Source organism: Paramacrobiotus metropolitanus, unplaced genomic scaffold (genome assembly GCF_019649055.1).
Source record: "Paramacrobiotus metropolitanus isolate TYO unplaced genomic scaffold, Prichtersi_v1.0 Parri_scaffold0000075, whole genome shotgun sequence".
Taxonomy (NCBI): Eukaryota; Metazoa; Tardigrada; class Eutardigrada; order Parachela; family Macrobiotidae; genus Paramacrobiotus; species Paramacrobiotus metropolitanus.
The window spans coordinates 324,264-343,973 of NW_026570295.1; the positions used below are offsets into that span (position 1 = coordinate 324,264).

At 43.3% G+C, this 19,710-nt stretch overlaps 4 protein-coding genes across 5 annotated transcripts; 1 reads left to right on the forward strand and 3 right to left on the reverse strand.

Moving 5' to 3' along the window:
• Positions 1 to 2,750: 2,750 nt before the first annotated feature.
• On the reverse strand, positions 2,751 to 5,132 carry LOC129595186 (solute carrier family 2, facilitated glucose transporter member 1-like). The gene has a single exon (XM_055492112.1). The coding sequence runs from the start codon at positions 4,961 to 4,963 to the stop codon at positions 3,386 to 3,388; it is 1,578 nt and encodes a 525-aa protein (XP_055348087.1). The 5' UTR covers positions 4,964 to 5,132; the 3' UTR covers positions 2,751 to 3,385.
• Positions 5,133 to 6,891: 1,759 nt separating this feature from the next.
• On the forward strand, positions 6,892 to 10,277 carry LOC129595214 (uncharacterized). Its single transcript, XM_055492143.1, has 3 exons — positions 6,892 to 7,147; positions 7,672 to 8,574; positions 8,959 to 10,277. The coding sequence occupies exons 2-3, from the start codon at positions 7,686 to 7,688 to the stop codon at positions 9,453 to 9,455; spliced, it is 1,386 nt and encodes a 461-aa protein (XP_055348118.1). The 5' UTR covers positions 6,892 to 7,147; positions 7,672 to 7,685; the 3' UTR covers positions 9,456 to 10,277.
• Positions 10,278 to 13,474: 3,197 nt separating this feature from the next.
• LOC129595238 (uncharacterized) lies at positions 13,475 to 14,837 on the reverse strand. 2 transcript variants are annotated; one of them, XM_055492174.1, is made up of 2 exons: positions 14,517 to 14,837; positions 13,475 to 14,090 (listed from the first exon to the last, which is right to left on the reverse strand). In XM_055492174.1, exons 1-2 carry the CDS (start codon positions 14,763 to 14,765, stop codon positions 13,875 to 13,877), a joined length of 465 nt encoding a protein of 154 aa, XP_055348149.1. In that variant the 5' UTR covers positions 14,766 to 14,837; the 3' UTR covers positions 13,475 to 13,874. The 2 variants fall into 2 exon arrangements, with proteins under 2 accessions (XP_055348149.1, XP_055348150.1); XM_055492175.1 differs by having other exon boundaries at positions 14,529 to 14,836.
• Positions 14,838 to 16,540: 1,703 nt separating this feature from the next.
• On the reverse strand, positions 16,541 to 19,108 carry LOC129595198 (leucine-rich repeat-containing protein 15-like). Its single transcript, XM_055492127.1, has 2 exons — positions 17,730 to 19,108; positions 16,541 to 17,149 (listed from the first exon to the last, which is right to left on the reverse strand). The coding sequence occupies exons 1-2, from the start codon at positions 18,946 to 18,948 to the stop codon at positions 16,752 to 16,754; spliced, it is 1,617 nt and encodes a 538-aa protein (XP_055348102.1). The 5' UTR covers positions 18,949 to 19,108; the 3' UTR covers positions 16,541 to 16,751.
• Positions 19,109 to 19,710: the final 602 nt, after the last annotated feature.

Consider the following 19,710-nt stretch of genomic DNA (forward strand, 5'->3'; position numbering starts at 1 on the left):
GGCGCCCATACGGCCCACCGTTATACCAGCGTACTAATTTAATATTTTTAATCAAAACTCCCGCAGTTTCCGCAGTAAAAATGTGTACTGGCGAGTTTTGGCCCAAAACAGTTTAAAATGCGACCAACAATACTAAGTAAGTTATGTCATTTATGACATAATAATTATGTGATTATGTCCTTTATGACATAATGACGGGCGGGGCCACACTTAGTGGCAACTAGGTACTTGTTATAAAGGAATAAAAGAAGCAAGCTGCCGTATCTGGTGTCACTGTGTCATAAATGACATAAACTGACTGGGTACTATCCGAGGCCACCCGGGTAAGTGCCGCACTGATCCCAGGAACAACTTGCCGTAAAGGGTGTTATTAGTGACATAACACAAATGCACAAGTACCGCCACTCTAGTGGTCAAACCGGTATTTGCAGCACACCAGCTTTGCCATAGCTGAAACTATTCTACAAAGTCTGAAGACCGCGAAACGTTAATATACATAAGAATCACAGCTGGTAATACTAGGAAAATGCACTGTTGCATGCATCGGTGGACCGGAGCGCAGCGTGAATTGTTACAAATATTCAATAAATATTGGCATTTTGCCGCTTATTTGATAAACCGTTACATTTGTACGAGTATCAGCGCTTAAGATCATAACGCTTACGATTATAACATTAACAAAACGTAAGTGTCCCCGTCCAACATATTCAAAAGTTTATATTAAGTGGTTGAACGATCTTCTCCCTTGATTCTCTAAAGCATTGTATTTTTGTCTTTATTCGGGGAGAAGGGAAAACGGAAATGTAAAGAACAGCTAGGTTGCATTGTGATATGGCAAGCTTTGGAAACAGTAAGTTGACAGTACCCAGGGCCACTGGTAGAGTTTCTCTGTTCGCACCCGCGGCTCCGCAAGGAAGTTGCCACAACTTTATCTAAATACTTTTAATTTGTAGCTTATTTACAGTTGGGACGAGCGCGATTCACGCGCGATCAATTGTTCGAAAGATAGAGTTTTTTATATGTTATTTATTCTACATCATTTATATTAATATTTATTTATGTTTATTTATAAATAGAGAGATAGATTCCGATCTTGTTCTCGTAATTTAAGTCACGTATCTTGAACATGATTACGAAAATGGAAGCTGATGATTGGCTGACACTTTTGTTGAATGGTTGTTGTGCTTTAGTTTCCAGTCAGCAGTTTATTTTTTAGAGTTATTTAGAGTTGTTGTTATTTAGAGTTCGATGCGAGATAACTGCCAATGACACGGTTACCCTTTGTTTCTGGATGGCTTGAGAGATAGTTTGACGATCTTTGAGCTTGAGAGATTTGAATACCCAGGGATGCGCTATTTTTTGCTTCATTTCATGCAGATTCACATTTCATGCAGAAAAGGCTTAGGGTTTGTTGAGAACACAAAATGGAAATGTTTACCGCCAAGTGATTCCATTGACAAATTACAGTACTTCGTAATAAATCATAGCCGTCTTTAACTCTTAATGGCCTGACATATTCCTAGCCGTTAATGCCTGACTGCATCAAACTGATTCAAGTTACAGCCACTGGTCTGTTTTGCGCAACTGACAAATGAAAGGGTACACCCGACTTTCCGTTCATCAAATTCTGTGTACCTGTTTTGGTGCTAGGTTCAGAATAAGATTTCCAAGTGATCCCACCGCGAGATATATATTCCTCATCGTCGTTCAAAGTATACAAAAAATCTTCATCATCAGATTGCTCGTCACTTTCGCACTCATTCAGTTCATAATCACCATCCGGTTCATCCAGCAACTCTTTATCGATAGCAGAAATATTGCTACCCGAAAAACTGCGCGATTTGTCTGCCCCTTTCGAGCTTACGAGTTGCTGACACTGCTCGTGGCTTATTTTAACATTTCCTGCCTGCATGACCTTTCTCGATTTGTTTCTCTATACCGTTACTGTGCTCTTGGAGCGCGCTCCTCTCGACATTTTCTAGATAGTCGGGAATCTGTCTTTTGATTTTTGTCTGTTCCTGCGCCGCAATAAAGGAGTTAACGGATAAGGAAGTTCGGAAAAATAATGAAGTTACGGGATGAGGAAATAATGACGTAATAAGTAGTTATCTTCCACTTCCGTAAAGTTATCTTCCGTTTTTCGGAATAGTTTCCAAATTTTCATTTGTTCAAAAAATTTCTGAAAGCTATACGTACAGTATTTGCGTTACTGTATCTGTATACGTTTGCATTTTCTGTAGAGCCGAACGAAAATCATTAAATCTGGGTCCAGTTACATAATATTATCATGGGAGTGCACAGTGCACCTTTCGTTGTTTTCAAAGATATTACCAAATAAAAATATCCATTACAACAAACTGGTGGCCACTGGCCAGTTCATTACTTCCATACACCGCATGTTGCTGATTCTCTGCCTAACACGCACCGCGGCACCACTTATGCTTCTGCTGCAAGTCTACCAAGCTACCACCGGTACTGTGCCGTTTTCCTTTGTAATCAAATTTCGGAACGTTATTCAGTGAAGTTCCTTAACAATAAACCATCCATTTCCAAAGTGCCTTAAAAGAAAAGCGGAGTAGTGTACTGTATGTGTGTTACAGTGTGTAGGATAATAATTGTAACAAAAATCAGACTAACGTCCACTACCGTACGGTAAGTAAATCTGCACAGATACAGTACTTATAACACACCCAAATCTAATTAATTGTGATTAACACTTTTAGAAATTACAAGAACCAAAAGTTTGCGGAATTGTACCTTGAAACATTAGATCATGATTTGTTCTAAATTTTGCAATAGAAGGCTTACAGAAAAAGTCAATGTCAATAGCAAAAACTCAAACAGAAAAGAACTGGAGTTTCCAAAAACTTTCAAGATATTAAGCTGCATTATGCTGTCACAACAGGTAGTTAGTTGTAACTGTTTGAAACACCGGAAGTTCCTCAAAAAGATGCTGCGGAGCAGTGTATGTTTGTATTACAAGAAAAGCAAAGAAATCTAGGATGGAAGATTGCAGATCACGCCGGTCACCGGCTTGACGCCATTGATTTGGTCGCATTTTTCCCGATTTTCCAGCGAAGCGATGCTGAAGTGTCGCGGTCTGCCTCTGTCGTTCTGACCGTATAAAGCACTAATCCACGTCCTTCTATGGAGGTTCATGGCAAAAACTTTTTTTCTCTTTTTCCCCACTATGGGGTATGGAGTCTGCAATGCCGTATGACCGCCCGCATCGTTGTGTCGATTCTTACGCACTTTAGCGCGTTAGAATCTGCACAGGCGTTCGCTCGATCATCGCTCTCACCATGCATTGACCATCAATCATGAATACGAAATTACGGATGTAGATAACAATAAACCAGAAACTCTAAACTGTCACGCAAACATATCACGCATTAAGCGGCAGCGGATTGCTGTTTTCCTTCGTCTCTTTAACGACCCTGCTTCCCCGTAAAATCATCTGAATTTCATCAATGGTTTTTCCTTTGGTTTCCGGTAGCTTCCAGGCAACATGGACCGTACCCAAAACAAGAAAACCAATGAAAATCAGGAACGTATACTGTTTGGCAGCGACTTCTATGATGGGAAACAAAAAGGTCACCAGCATCGCTGATCCCCACGACAAAAGCGAGGAAAACCGAGCGGCTGCACTGTGCGCTTCCTGAGGAAAAAGGTCGCCCGGGAGGATCCACGGAATGGGGTCCATGCCCACGGCGAAAAACGCAATGAATAAGGGGATACACACGGCACTGCCGTACTGCATACCGTAGACACCGGTCTCCCCGACGGAAACAAAAATAACAAAAAGGGACAAAGCCACAATCATACCGCCTTGGCTGATAAGCATCAGCGTCCGGCGTCCTGCACGATCAATTAGGAACATGGAGATAAGTGCGGCCACAAGGTAGCAACACCATACGCCCAATGTCGCGTAAACCGCGTTCAGACGGTGAAGACCAACGCTCTCAAAAATCGCTGTAGAATAGAACGTAATACTGTAGCAGCCGCAAAGCTGATGGACCAGCATTGGGATCGCTGTGAGGATGGTGATCTTTCGCAGGTAGGGATCGGTAAAAAGGCGTAACATGGACACCTCATGTACACCGTGCATGTGATCGATCTCCATGTGCAGCTCCTCTATTTCTTCCTTCACCTGACTGGTTTGCCGGAACCATACTAAAGCTTCCGTGGCGTGCTGCTTGTCATTGCGCTCCATGTACAGAAACCTCGGGCTCTCCGGACAGAACGGTAGCGCGATGCAGGAAATCACCGCGGGAATTACCGCGATACTGATTAACCACGGCCAGCCGGCTTCCGTACCCAGCGCCGACGGGAAGCTGATGGAGGTGATGGTCAGCAATCCGAGAATGGACATCACCGTGGGCAGGGTTCCCGCTGCGCCGCGCAGACTCACTGGGGCAATTTCACCAGTGTACACCGGTCCCACGACCGTCGAGACCCCCAACCCGATGCCCACGATGATTCGTCCGGTGAGGAATACCTCCCAGGATGACGCCAGAGGCGAGAGTGAACACATAACGCACCCCAAAGTCAGTATGATGCTGCCGCAGATAAGTGACCTTTTCACACCCAGCAGCCGAATCACCGGCCCCGTGACCAAGGAGCCGATCATGGCGCCGACGCACACCATACTGGAACACAGCGCCCAGATGGTGCTTAATTCTGTATTCTGCCTGAGCGTCTGGGAAAGATCTTCAGGAGGGATGAAGCCACACCATAATGCCACGGTCTCGTCGGACCCGGTGGTGTTGGTATAGTTGGACAAGAACGCCCCACCCAGGCGCTGGCATTTCACTGAACGCACCCAGTCTTGTATAATGTACTGCGGGACATTTACAGCGAATACGACGAGACCGGCGGTGAACCATGTTCCCAAGGTGGCGGCTAGGAGGGCCAGCGCCAGACGAACGGTCAACGGGTTGTGATGACTCAGCATGCTTAACATCCGCAGTAATCAACGCTATGTGCTGCCCGTCGCAGTACTGTGCGGCCGTAATATTTTTGAAGATTTCGATAATGTGTATGGTTTACCATTTATGTGATTCCTTGCTGTAACGGCATTTGTAGAAGGAAGTGGAACTACAAAGATGTTAGACTTGCTCGACAAGTTTAGATACTCGTTCACAAAACAATGGTACCGATAGTCGGTGTCTCTCTAGGTTATTGTGATTCGTCAGTTTCTAGATCGATACTTCCTCGAGGCTTCAGTGATTAAAATGCCGAGAAAACGCCTGCTGACCCGTTTGTTTCTGTAACGATTTCAACGTAACTGGATTCCGATCACCTTACACTTTAACATTGGGTATAGGACGCGCCGTGTGCTACCTGCGTGATTTGTTTTGCTCAACACGTGGACTGGTTAATGCACCAGCGGTAAAAAGCATTACAGATATTATTTTTAATACGACGCGTACCCGTTATTTATCTTACTTATGCCTCAAAAGTCGGTTTTGTTGTTTATTAAAGCGTCCGGTTTGCTGTTCGTATTGAAAAACTCGATGCAACACAAGGCCAATTCCTTGCCAAACCGATTTTCATTCGCAGATAGAGTGAAATAACGTAAAAATTACTGCAGGGTGCTGTCGCATCAGCAAAATTTTTAAATTAATGTATTATGCGGTTGGTTTTGCAGTTTTGCTTTTTGGATAAGCACGACCCAACGAGCGATATACAGATATTGCTAATTGCTAAACAAGGTATCAAATTTTATGACAGTTGACACGACTCACATAATAAGGGGAAAACAAGTAATGGGCACTGGGCAGCACAAAATCTACGGGAACTGTTTCAACATCGCGTTTATCAGTTATCAGGCAGTTTTGAACATTATGGTTACCGTGAGCAAAAAAGCAGTTACCGCTGTACTGTACGTTAGATTAATAATCCGTTTTATTTATCCTTATTTTAATGTGATTAGTCTTAGTATTAAAACTGCTTACTTTTGGCTTATTTGCATTCTAAACTGATGACGAAACTTCCGTGGATGAATTGGCGGGTGTTGCTTACCGTTCTTATTCCTGTTTACTTATCGTATTTTGATTTGGGTTATACAGTTTCTCGCTATTTTTCAATTATTTATAATTTGAAACTAACATTTTTTCATAAGTAATTAGGTCCCAAGTAATTCATGAAGATTAACTAGTCACGAGTTACTATATCACTGAACAAAATTATCAGATATATAAATTTTTTGGTGAAGAAATATTAAAATTTATTAAAGAATCAAAACCGAAACCGGGAAACAAATTCTTAAACATATGCAGAATAAGTTGAACAGAAAAATTTACAGTATGTGAGAAGTTTTTTTAAATTTATATCACATGTAAACAGACGTCCAGGGTTTCGGTCCGCACCGAATGTAAACAGACGTCCGGACCGAATCCCTGGACGTCTCTTGCACCTTCGGCGGCGGGGACACATTTATTAAGTCCATTGCACATTCGGTAGTTTAATGTGTATAGCATCTGGCCATAATGTTGGCAACGTGACAACATGATTCCGTTTCGTGGTTTACCGCTGTCGGTTACTTCAGTTATCGGCTGAGGCTGTGTAATCAGTGAAAATCTACTTGTAAGCTCGTAGAAAACGTGTGAATGTTTTTTACCGCCAACCCGAATAAAATGTAGACTACTTGTACAGCGTAAACAACCGGGCCCTCAATCGACGACCGCTACATATGTACAGATCTGTGGGTTATATGTAACTTATAACCAAATTAACGTCTATCGGTATACGAATCAGATGACAGTCACAATTTGAACAGTACTGTAACGGGTTACCTGGGTCATACATAGTCACTCGTAGGTATTCCACAGCGAGACTTTGTACCATCAACCGTCAAGCACTTACACCGGCCAGCTACTGGAGTGCTCCAGGCACACCACACTGCAGCCATGATTATTCAACCAACAACGCGCGACAGCAAAATGTTACTGTTCATTTTGCTAAAGCGTATGCGTTCTATTTATTCGTATTGTGGACGGCATTGTACTGCACGGCTCTGTACTTTACCTTGCCCGAGGTCCTTCGGATTTGTATTCGGTATATAAAGCGTATAAGCAACAGGTAACACCACAACCCCAGTTTTCGTTTTGCAGCTGGAACCTAAATTTCCGGACACCGCTGACACGTGAGTAATTCGTTCGTTACCGCACTGGTTTCTTCTCAGTATGGATATGCCGTTATTGGCAAAACCAAATGGCATTCTTCGACGTTTTTCGCATTCCGAACGTTTCGCCATAGACTGGCTTCCCAGACACAAATGGCAGAGATATTCTTTGCATTTCTCCACAAAAGAAAACTTGATAATTTTTCAATAATCTCGTGTACAAGCTTGTAAAGAGACAACGCTACTAATTTTTACTAATTTTTCGAAAAGTTGTACTTACTACTTTTTCGAAAAGTGGTTTTCATATGGAACAGCGCTGAGAATAGTCAGAATACCGTGTCTGTGATGTCCGGTACGCAAAACCATATTGTGCAAATGTATAAATGGGTAACATGTCTAAGTACTAACGATAAATAGTTACAAGTACAACTGCATGTTTCGATTGCAAATCTTCTTAGCAATATAGATATATAGTACACCCTGTCAGGAGTACAGCTGATTTCGTCCTGAATAGTATCGCAACGGATTATTTCTCGCTTTTGTAGCGCCCGCTAAAGACATGGCCACTTCCGGTCGGAAGCACATCTTGGTGGTCACCGGCCCCGCCTACGGCCACCTGCTGCCCCTCTTCTTGTTATCCCGCAAACTTGCCGCCCACCACCACCACTCCATCACCTTCGCAGTGTCCCGCCACAAAGCCGAACAACTGGCCGAGGCCGAATTCCGCGCTATCCCGGCGGACGAGGACCTCCGCCTTCTCCCCATCGAGGACCGCCTCCTGGAGGACCTCGGCTACCACGACGACCTGGTCGGCGCCTTCCACGCTCTGATCCACGTGATCAACCCGGCCGTCGATGACTTTATGCGGGAAGTGGCCGCCGACGCTGAAGGCAGCGGTGACGCGCCGATCCGACTGTCCAACGGGGAGACCCTCCGGCGTCCAGAGGTCATCCTCTTCGACATGTTCCTTACCGGGTCGGTGATGCGGCACCGCCTCCCCGGAGTGCGCTACTACTTCTTCCAATCGTCGCCCATCACTCTGGTGCGCTGGTTCCTCCTCCTCACCCCGGACACCCCGGTGGTCAGCCCGGCGGAGCACCCGCAGTTCCACGAGCTTCCGCCGGCCGGTCAGCCGTTGGCCGGGCAGATGGCCGGCGTCAAGGAGCTATTCCTGCCGATTTCCGAGCATCTCCCGGAAGTCGACGGGATCATCTGCAACTCCTTCCGGACGATGGAACGGGAGGAAATCGGGAAGATGAACCGGGAGCGACCGGATATGGTCCGAGTGCCGGTGTACTGTCTGGGGCCGTTTATCCCCGAGGACTTGTCGGAGGCCGATTCCAAGGCGGAGAAGTGGTTAAAGACCAAGGAGGCGCAGTCGGTGGTGTACGTGTCCTTCGGGTCCATCGATTTTTTGGTGCCGGCAGCCGAGCAGTTAGCGGAGATCGGTAAACTTTAATATTTAATGCTGTTCCTCTGCCTTTCTGTACATTTTGTTAATACATATGGATATTTTTATTTTCTTATTCAAGGAAATTGTGATTTTGCACTTTTTTATTTAATTACCTAAGTTATCTTAAATTTTTTTTCCATTTAAGTTCATATAGGCTATATATCAACTCAAATGGAAAAACGGTTTGAGATAAGTGAATAAAAAAGTGCAAAATCATATTTTCTTCGAATAAGAGAACAAAAAATCCATATATAATATTCGAATAAAAAAATGTGCCGAAAGGCACAGGAACAGAATCGAATATTAAATAGACTGAGCCCGTGTTATTTCTGCGCGTCTTTGCAAAATTTCCGCTTCTGCATTCATATAATCCCCTTAGGGAAAGCCCTCGTCTCTCTGAAGAAGCCGGTCTTGTGGTCCCTGCGCGCCGGCCACGAAGCGCAACTCCCACCGGAAGTCGCCAGTCACCCGGACTTCCTCATCCTTCCCTGGGTGCCGCAGAAACGCGTACTCGCCGCTCCCCAGGTGGCGGTAATCCTCAGCCACTCCGGCTGGAACGGGACGTTGGAGGCACTCGACAACGGCGTTCCCATCGTCTCCTTCCCCATGATGGCCGACCAGTTAATGGTCGCCACGGCCATCGAGAAACAAGGGGTCGGCGTCCGCCTGCGGGGAACGGGCTACAAACCGGAACGCCTACTTCCGGCCGAGGAGATCGCCCGCGCGCTGCGGGAAGTCGGGGAGTTTGAGGAAAAAGGGCAGGGGAAGTTCCATCAAAGGGCACGGGAGGTCCAGGAGCAGATTAGGGAAGCCATGACGGAGACCGGGACGTCCAGTGTGGAACTGGCCGAGCTTGTCAAATCTTTCGATAAATAACGGTTTCGATATGTTATTCATTATTTTTACATTTCCTTGGCGCTCATCTCTCAGTTTTCTTTGAAATATTTACCAATCACCACCAGTTGAAATGTTTTGGAATTTTTCCTATGATACGTTTATTTTTATTTCTACTAAATTATTTTCAGAAATTTTAAAAAGTTTTAGAATATTTCACAATTGTCCAGATTATTTCTTTAATGCTCCAATCTTTTTTGAATAAGTATTGCTAGAATACGAGTATTTCTTGTTTTTTGCAAGAGTTTCACAAATGATCAAGAATTTCTCAATTTTTGAGGAGTATTTTGGAATCTTCTGGATTATTTTTGGAAAAATTTCGAATTTTTCGGAATATTTCTATCATATATTTCGAACATTTCAGAATTATACCTTTATTAACTGCGGGTATGTATTTACTCTTATCTAAAAATTTAAAAATGTTAATCACTCTGATTGGTAAAATATTAATTTTCAAGATCCTGATAAGCATATACAGTATTTTGCTGCATCAAGGTGCGTGTATGAATTCGACAGATATTGATTCGACAGATAGACAGAGACAGATACCGTTTCGACAGATATTGTTTCTGAATATTTTTTTATTTCGTTCCGGAAATAAATTAATCAAAATCGTCACTGATTATTTTTTCTGATGTACGGATAAGTCATTATTTTATTCGTATCAGTACATTATTCTATTCGTATCGAGCATTTAAAATATTCGTTAAAAAATGCTACATATATCACAACACCGGCAGAAGACAACAAAATTCAAATCGAAATCGGTTCCAACAAGAAAAAAAGACGATTATTGGAATGCATTGCAGCATGTGGGAAAACAGACAACACATAAACTCCAGCCAACCAAATTTACAAATACTGCGTAAAACAATTACTGATGAGTTTTCAGTTTGTTGTCATTTGTCCTTTGTACACTAATACATTTGTAAATTAAATTTTCTTGTTAGCTCTAATTAGTGTTTATTTCTCAAATATAGAAAAATAATTTTAAAAAATAATTGAAGAATCATTTCTTTCGATAAACTACAGCAACGCGGTTCTTCTCTAGGGCATCTTTTGCTGTATGAAATCCAACGAAGCCCTTTGAGTTAGGGCGATGAGAACACAAAACTGCGTATACTACCGTCTATAACAACCGACATGAAGGCGTTGACCGAGATGTCCACGCGGACGTCCACCAGGAACAACCGCCGGCCATCGCCCGGCTCAAGGGGCTTTATTGTATTTCATACCGTAAAGATATATACAGGCCGGGCCCCTAAGCCCCACATACAGGCCGGTAAGCCTAGAGAAGCTTTGACCTTTGATTTCGGAAAAGATTACTCCGAAATGGAAATGCGATAGCTCATGGATGTGTAACATCAGCAATGCACGTTTTCGTAGAGGTCAAGAGGAAAAATATATTTATTTCTTTGTACAAAGTAGTTCAACCGGCTTTGTTTAATTATGCACGGTACTGCTTTGGTAATCAGTAACCAACATGTAAAATATCTCCAGTTAAAAGGGACAGGGTGATAGAAACATTCCACCTTGTATCGTGAATTAGATCGCAAGGAACGTTGCAAAGTGCATGCCGTAATAGCAGTGTAATGTGACAAAATACGTGTAATATGGTAACAACATAAAATACAGAATTGCATCGATGCTGGTGCAGAAAGATCAAATATAAACCGCATAACAGATGACAGCTTCGTTACTCCAACGCATCCGCTTCCGGCAAGAGCAAAGCTAAGATATCACTGGTAGACCTTTTCAAAAAGTGACCTTTCAAGTGACCTTAAAGTGACCTTTTCTGCCGTATCTGTATGACGAATGTGGAACAGAAAAAGGTCATAATAATATCCTACTTCGTAATTCAGTTGGTTATTTTATTTTACATCAGTCAGTTCACAGATCAGATGGGCCAGCGCAGCTTTACACTATTTGGTTTGTTATGTAAACCGTAGTGTAGGTGTATTTGATTGGTTGTAGCTACAGAGGGTTATTCAGCCAAGTGTGGTCAGCGCATTAAAAAAATTCCTATAATTCAGCCGTTGCGCAGAGTCAGATTCTAATAATTGTTTTATTATGGCAAATTAGTTTTGATGCTTTTTGCAAGTTTTTGTGACAATCGGGTTTAAACAGCCCGCAATATTGGCTACTGACCTAAAGACTCCGACTCTAAACCTTTGACCAGGCAAAATTTGGCTTTCGATGATCTGGCCTTAAAAGGATCGTCTGCTTTTCAAATCTGGATGGTTTTAATTGTGAAAAACGACGATCCGAATATTTTTTATAGCAAAACGATTCCATATTCTTGCGCGTTCTTGCGGTAGGACGGCTGGAAAAAACGCGAAAACAGGAAGACACTCGCAAGAGCCATGCTCAATGTGCGAATTGTTACTCACGGAGCTATGGCTATCCTTTTCGTTCCTCCACAAACTAAAGTTGTAACGCAGGTCTTCCTTCACAATTTACAATGTTCATTGGTCGAAAAAGACGCTCCACGGATTAAGCCTGGCAGAGAGGAAGAAGTCATCCAGAACCAGAGATGTGCTCCCGGGAGCACTGCTGAGAAAACAAGGATGTTGCTTCCTGATCGAAAAAAACTGGTAATTCCTTCTGAAAAAGGTTTGTTCGAAACCCATGACAGGTTTCCAGTCGATTATGGCGAAAACCCAAATTTTAAATTAATTTTGAGTAAAGGGAATCCATTTCCTATAGCTGAACTGGTCAACTGTTGCCAACATGGTGGGGATAAACTGAATTTTTTCCTGGGCTACAGGATAACGAAATCTTGGCTCGGTTGAATTCAAAATGTGATTGAATGTTGTGGCTATTTGATAAAATTTTTAAAAAAGTAAAATGAGCCTGCAGCGGCTAAGCAGAAATTTTCCAAAAAGTGACCACACTTGGCTGAATAACCCTCTGTAGAACTTTCCCCACTGTTCGCGCAACATGAGCATTTATTGCTGTTGACTTGTGTGTACAGAGTACTGGCACAAAATCCTCCGAAAACTACTAAGTATTGAATGCCTTGCATCAACATTTATACCGGCTTGTGTAGGTAGGTATGCGCACTTGAAATGTATTACAAAGTGTTTGCGCAGAACACCTGGCACAGAGTTTCGAGCGAGTGAATTCCTTAATATGACTGTTATTATGCCTTGCAGATTCTTTTATATTTTGTAAGTACAGTACTTATACAAGCACATGTAACATTGATAAGACCTGTGTGCGGCCGGTCGAAATTTTAAATTAGTAAAATAATAACAAGAAAATAGGATGTACTGTCATGCAATCAACGATTACAAGCTATGTTTATTTTTTATCGTCAGTCTTTTGATACAATGCGGAAAGATATGATTGCGACAGATAACAGAAAATATAAAAAACAATTCAACTACTAAATATAGCATCTACAGTGAGCTGGAATTCACAAAAGGTGCTGCTGAGCTTTGCCGGCGATGTGTAATGTCTGCTCTAAGTAATGTAAGCGATAATAATAATAACGACGTCGTCGTCAGCTTTTGAATTATTATTAATTAATAATACTTCACGTTTACTTTACGCAGTGTCGCTGGTTATTGGTATTTTGTATGCATCGCTTACACGTGCACGATTACTGCACTTAATTAAGAAACATCAGTGGTAGCATCGCGGACACATTAATCTACATCCGCTGCGTTTTCCTTCCGCATGCCGATGCCGATAAGAGTCGATTGTCATTACCCTTTTAGCGGTCATGCATAAATGCGGGTTTCCACTCATCAGGATGTCTCCTTTAATTACAGAGCTATTTACGTTAGCAGCTATCAATCTCAGCATGTCCTTCTTAGCGGTAACCCATTCCCAACCCATCTTTGGCGGGACATGAGGAGTAATCACCAGGGATGCACTGCTGCCTGGGTGTGGGTACGCCGGTAACCAACAATTACACAGGACGAGGTACTATCTGTACACTTACACAATTACACAGGAATTACTCGTAGTACAATCTTTTATTACTTCCAGCCGAAAAAACAGGTTGCAGCGAACAGGTTGCAGGTTGCAGGTTGCAGCGATCAGCGAAAACAGAATGTCGCAGCGACAATAGTTTATTTTCGCTATACTGACATCAACAAGATTTGCGAATGGCGGTAACGGAAAGCGGCGTTTTTTATACTAAGAGAACAGAATTGACCGGAACAGATTATTACCAGAATATTATAAATTCAGTGACAACATATAATTTTTAATTTATAAAAGATTTTTGTGCCGTGTTAAGAAAATAACGATAATTGACTATTCAACACAGTAACAGATATTTGATAGCAAAATGGCTTAATACGGAGCAGCAAGGGTCTATCGATTCAGTTGACAAATATTATTGTTCTTTGTAGAAAATCCAACCAAGTTATGTGCACGTGTGCCAGGTTGTTACTGGATGCGGTTGAAGTCCAACCATCTCTGCAGATGGCTACGGCTGGGCGGTATGTAGGCCTTGGCTTTTGTGCTGCGAACAGGAACCGGTTGGGGCGACGCCACCGCTACCGCTGCCGCCGCCTGGGCCGCTGCCAACTCCTTGCTCTCACGCAGGCTGTTTCGTAGTTTGTGGCCAAAGGTCACGGATGTGGGGTTCAACATGCGCAGCGTCTAAAAATATAGGAAATCCGATAACAACCACTTGTTTATACGGCAACAGGGTACGTTCGTATTGATGACTTTGCATTATTACGTAATTTTCGAATATAACCTTTGCGATAGATACGTGTGCCATGCTGCTTTTATCTCACGGATAAATCAAAATACCGCGCATTTCGAGCCTACGATAGTTCACAGACGTTGGCTCAAAGAACACTGGAAATTTACATAAAATTTTCTGTGACCTTTAAGCATCGACCATGAACCATTGATCTCACTACAACATAATTATTAAATGCGTGACCTTTAGCATATTTTACCGCGCTACTTTTTCCCTTAAAAGAAATCGTCACTAGCGTATCAAGGTAAATCGATTATTTCTTGGGTAGCAATGACCTTTGATAAACGATTAGAAATGTAAAATTTTCCATTAAGTACCAGCAGTAATACCCGTTTGTTGATCACCGTCCAGGCCGGACTGCCTTCACCTTCCGCATAGGCCGCTACCTCATCCGGATAGTACCATCCACCACCGGTAACCGGCACACTGCCCACGCTGCCATTATCCACCTCCGTCTCGCTGGCCGCATCCGTCAGCGGTTGGACATCCTGTCCAGCGACCACAGCCACACTTATCGCCAACAACCCGATAATCAGGAGATCCATGCTGGCAACAGCCATCCCCATGCAAATTCCGGCGATTGTGAGTCCCCAAATAAATATCAAGAAAAATCGCCGACTGTTACTGACATAAACCGGAATGCAGCGGTTGATATACCGGCTAATTTACTTGGCCAGCTCTGACGTAAACAACGCACGGCCCAGGTGGGATGTACACGCGGGGATTAAGGACGAAGGAGTCGGAGGGGGAGATAATTAGAATGATTATGATCACACGCTGCCGCGGCGGCCCGCGGGCTACACGCAGCATGAAATGACCTTTTCATGGCGAGATTGTCAACAGCAACGGGCCGCTTTTGTTGGCCAACACCGTAGCGGGAAGATGACGCGGATGGAAAGAAAAAGCGGGCGCTAAGGTACCGGGATGAAAGGGATATTTAGAGGAAATGTTAGAGGCGCATGCTAAACAGTATCCCGGATGGACGTAAGCGAGCGGGTTTCTTAAAGGCTAAGCTGGTAATTATCTAAAGGTGTTAACAATACCGAGATTCTCGGTGGATGGTGTTTGTTGTTGGATTCTCGGTGGATGGATGGATTTTAGACAGAGCCGGCATGTGCCGGTGTTTGTTGTCTTGTAATCACTTATGATGCCGGCGATATGTGCAAACGGCTAATTTTACAATTTTGCGTGGTGATCCGGGTGGGATCACGTTACCTGTACTTGGTACAACTGATCTAGTTTTTCAAAAGCGAAGAGGAAGATGCTGGAATAAAAATTGCGTGACTGTGATGCATGCGTTACAAGAGACGCTTTCTTAAATTGTTTGCTGTAGATTTTATGGATGTTTACAGTCAGTAATCCGGCTTATTTCTAGCATTGCTAGTGCATTGCTAGTGCATCGGTAAAAAGGACACACCGTGTATTTCTTAGAAAATTGTAAAGTTAGAATAACAATGAGAAAGATTACTTTTTATAAAATAACAATTTTTGCGCTGGGACAATCCACTGAATCGCAAAAGGTCCAGACTTGCAGTTAGTCTAACAGTCGTACCTCGTAACGCAAATGTGCGATGTACTTGAGATTTCCTTGTAAGTTTCCGGAAATATCTCGTATCTGTCATTTTTAACTGAAATTGCATTTGGCGAAAAGCTCGCTAAACATCATACATAAGCGCACTCCAAGCTAAACATTATACATATGCTTCCGGTGCGCGCATCAATAACAAGCGCCCACCGCGGTAGCGTAATACGGCTTTTAATATCTTTCCTCTGTTTCAGAACACTCCAGTTTCTAAATTTTTTTTGTCAGAAAGTACCTTCCTAAGCAAAGAATTCTATTCAAAAATCAAGAACGTTATGATAGCCATTTTAAAATTAGTTTGTATGAACTTGTTTTACCCAAGTTAACCGATGCAAAAGCACTCGCTCCTGCTTGCACGACGCACCAACGCAAATTGTGCGTGTAATTGCGCCAGAACACTATATTCGCTTCCGGTTAAGACTTTGCCTCAAAATTATTGTTACGGAATTTTTGTTAATGGTGTGCATCTAGAAAAATTACTGCTTTTAGAACAGATCCTATTGTAACGCTTATTACATTGCCGGTGGCGATATGTACTGACTCAATTTTGTACGATATGCAGTATAAACACTTCAACAGGACAACAGTTAATTCTATATACATATTACCGGTACATGGTATAGAATAGTTACCGGTATTACATAATTATTCATACTTGTATAACAATTACATATTAATTGTTGTTATTATTATGAATAATGCTTGTACCAGCTAATGCTGGTACATTGCATGATTTTTATCCACCATTTTCCATGGACGTGATACAAGTATTTTATTAAACTTCCGTTATTAACTGGGCTACTGTATAACTATTACCTCCAGGAAAATTTTCCCTCTGTTTTTTTGGTGGTTTTTTATACAATAAAGAACGATACTATACACGTATAATCAAATCCAGACTGTATAAAACACTCCTCATCACAAAAATTCTCTCCACACACCCCAATCAACAATCAACCGACAGAATCATCTACAGTATCGTCGTCTGACTCTCGGCCTTAATTTCGGTGATCTGCACATCATGCCCGGGCCGGTAGTCGATATTATCCAACCCGTAATCCGACGGATACGAATGCCGGTATTTGCGGAAACGCGGATGCAACGCACAAGAGCAGGCCACGCCCAGTCCGATAAACAGCACCGCGCCGCACAGGACGGCGGCGGCCAGCAGGAGACCCTCCAGATTGGTGGAGAAAGGCGCGCGGTTACCGCGGTCCGGAGCGCAGTTGGTGGCGTTGAGTGTGGACAGCGCATGCAGCTGGTAGGTGCGCGGATCTACGCAATAAAGGTCGCTGGAGGTCAGGGTGTGGTTGGCGGTCAGGTAGTCGGCCATGTGCAGGTTACTGCACGAACAGGTCAGGGTGTTCCCTGTTTTAACCCGTAAAAATAGTATAGCAGTTTTAAATAAACAGCATCCAATCAATAATTTTCTGAAGATTGTACAACAATCGTACTCGTACATTATTTGAATATTTCTTATATTAGTATTTTAAAATATTAGTATATTATTCAGTAAATACTTCAGTACAAATATTAAAATATTTTTACGTTATTTAAATAATCATTTAAATAATACCAATATGCCTAAACTGCCAGTTTAACGATTTTCAAGTAGTATCGTAGTACAGTGTATATATTGTCAAAACTCTCCAGGCTATAGAAGTATGCAAAGTACTCGTATAACACGATTACACAACACTTTTCACAGCAAATTAAATTAATTAGTTATGCGAAATGCTGCCGAGTTTTTTTTGCTGTTTCAAGCAAAATTCAGTCTGTTAAATATTTTAGGTTACAACTCTGTATTAACTTTCAAACAACTGAAATAATATGTTTTGTATAATGATTGGTATTACTAATGCAACTGCCTGTTAACGTTTTTGAGAATAAGGAATACAATTAGTTGATCAAGTAAATGCGTTTGTTGACGTAATTTGCCGCGACTCACCGGTAAACAGAAATTCCGTTAAATTCCCCATTGATCCGAACGCCTCATCCTCCACAATCAGCACCCGGTTTTCCCGTAAATCCAACACCTGCAGACTCCGCATATCCCGGAACACCCCGTTCCCGATCCGTTCAATCTGGTTATAACTGACATTCAACCTCCGGACGCCGCCTAGTCCCCCAAACACCTCCCCTTCGAGATGCTCCAGCTGGTTCTCCTGCAGCTCCACCTCGATGACACTCCCTAATCCGCTGAAGACCCCCGCCGCGATGTTCGTTAAGCGATTCCCGGAGAAATTGAGGGAATTTAGACGGGATGCGTTGCGGGAAAGCGGAACCGGAAGTGTCCCCAACTGGTTGTCTGTGACGTCCACCCGCCGGACGTCCGTATTAGCGATCCATCCCGCCGGGAGGGTGGAGATCTCGTTGTGGTTAGCCGCCACAAAGCGGAGGTGTGGCGAGGAGAAAAGGTCATCGGGAGTGCGTGTGAGGTCGTTGTGGGAGAGGTCCAGGACGACGAGGTTGGGCAGGTCGGTGAGGACACCGTTCCCCAGGTCCGTCATCCCGTTCCAGGTGAGGTTTAATTCCTTCACGTTGTGTAACCCGAATAAACTATTCTGACCCAGTTTCGCCAGCCCGCCGTTGATTTTTAGCACCTCCAGCTGGTTTAATTGATTAAACGCCCGTCCGATGACCTCGAGACGCGCGTGTCCGATTAACTCCAAGGTGGTTAGATTCCGCAGGGTTAGCATTTCCTCGGTGAGCCGTGTAATTCTGGTGGACACAATTCTTAGTACAGTTATTCCCGCGGGAAACAGACTCCCCCGGAAGTCCACATTGGACAACGCCGGGAGACCCTCCAGATGGCATTCCCGGAGCGCGCTAGCGCTCGACCAGTCCGGCAGCACCCGGATCTGGTTGGCGTTGATAATCGATAAACTCTGCAGCTGAGTGCGAATGACGTTGGAATTCTCCGGCCAGCGCGCCGTCATCCCGTCCTGGAAGTCCCGGAGGGTCAGGGCGATGGGCCCGACATTCTGGAGGTTGACGTTAAGTAAAATCCGATCATTGAGATAGGTTTGGTTAATCCCCCGGCACGTTAAGGTAAACACCCGGTCGACGACGGTACACTGACAAAGGTCAAGATTGACCGGACATGTTGTCGGTTGGGATAACAACGGGAGGATCTGGAATAGGAGGAGCGCGAGTATCGGGAGCATTGTGAGGAGGGGCGCGTACTGCAGTTTTCACCACTGACTGTTCGGTAATTTCGTGGATTGTGTGTGTGCCGTGATTTGAGAGGTTTTTGATGGGTTGAGTGATAAAGATAAGGCGCTCGTAAAACGACTGGTCAGTGATCGTTTCACCATTCGGCGCTTGCCGGCGTCTTGATAAACGCTGCGTGTGTGGAATGTGTGGGGCTTTTATGATTTAAAAGAAAGTTGCCGTTAAATGCCGGTGCATTATCGGCCGCCGAGGTTTGGCCCGTTGAATCTTATCGGGATGATTTATATTATATTTTTGCTGCGAACAATGCCGGCTAACGCCAGCGGAGTCGGTCAAATGCGGCTGTGATTCACGGGGAAAAATGCAGTGGATTGTTATAGGGTGTAATGCATGAATGACATAATCGCGCGGTGATACCAATGTCACGCTACTTGTCAATTGTTAGCATGCAGATTAAGATTTCGCCGCATTATGACAGAATCAAAATTATTATCAATAACGTTAATGACATAAAAATATGTACATTGCCTTTAACTGCATTTGCAAACGTGATGTACGGACAGCTGCATAATTATGGTTAATTTTAATGTTTCAAAGCCTTTTTCGGATCCTCAACATCAAAAAGATGGTTTATTAAAATTTTTACTAATAGCGATTAGTCGATTACATAATAACAACAGATTTTATTTAAAAAATGTTCGTATTAACAATCTTTCAAATTTATTTTAATGCAGAAACTATACATAATGATTTTA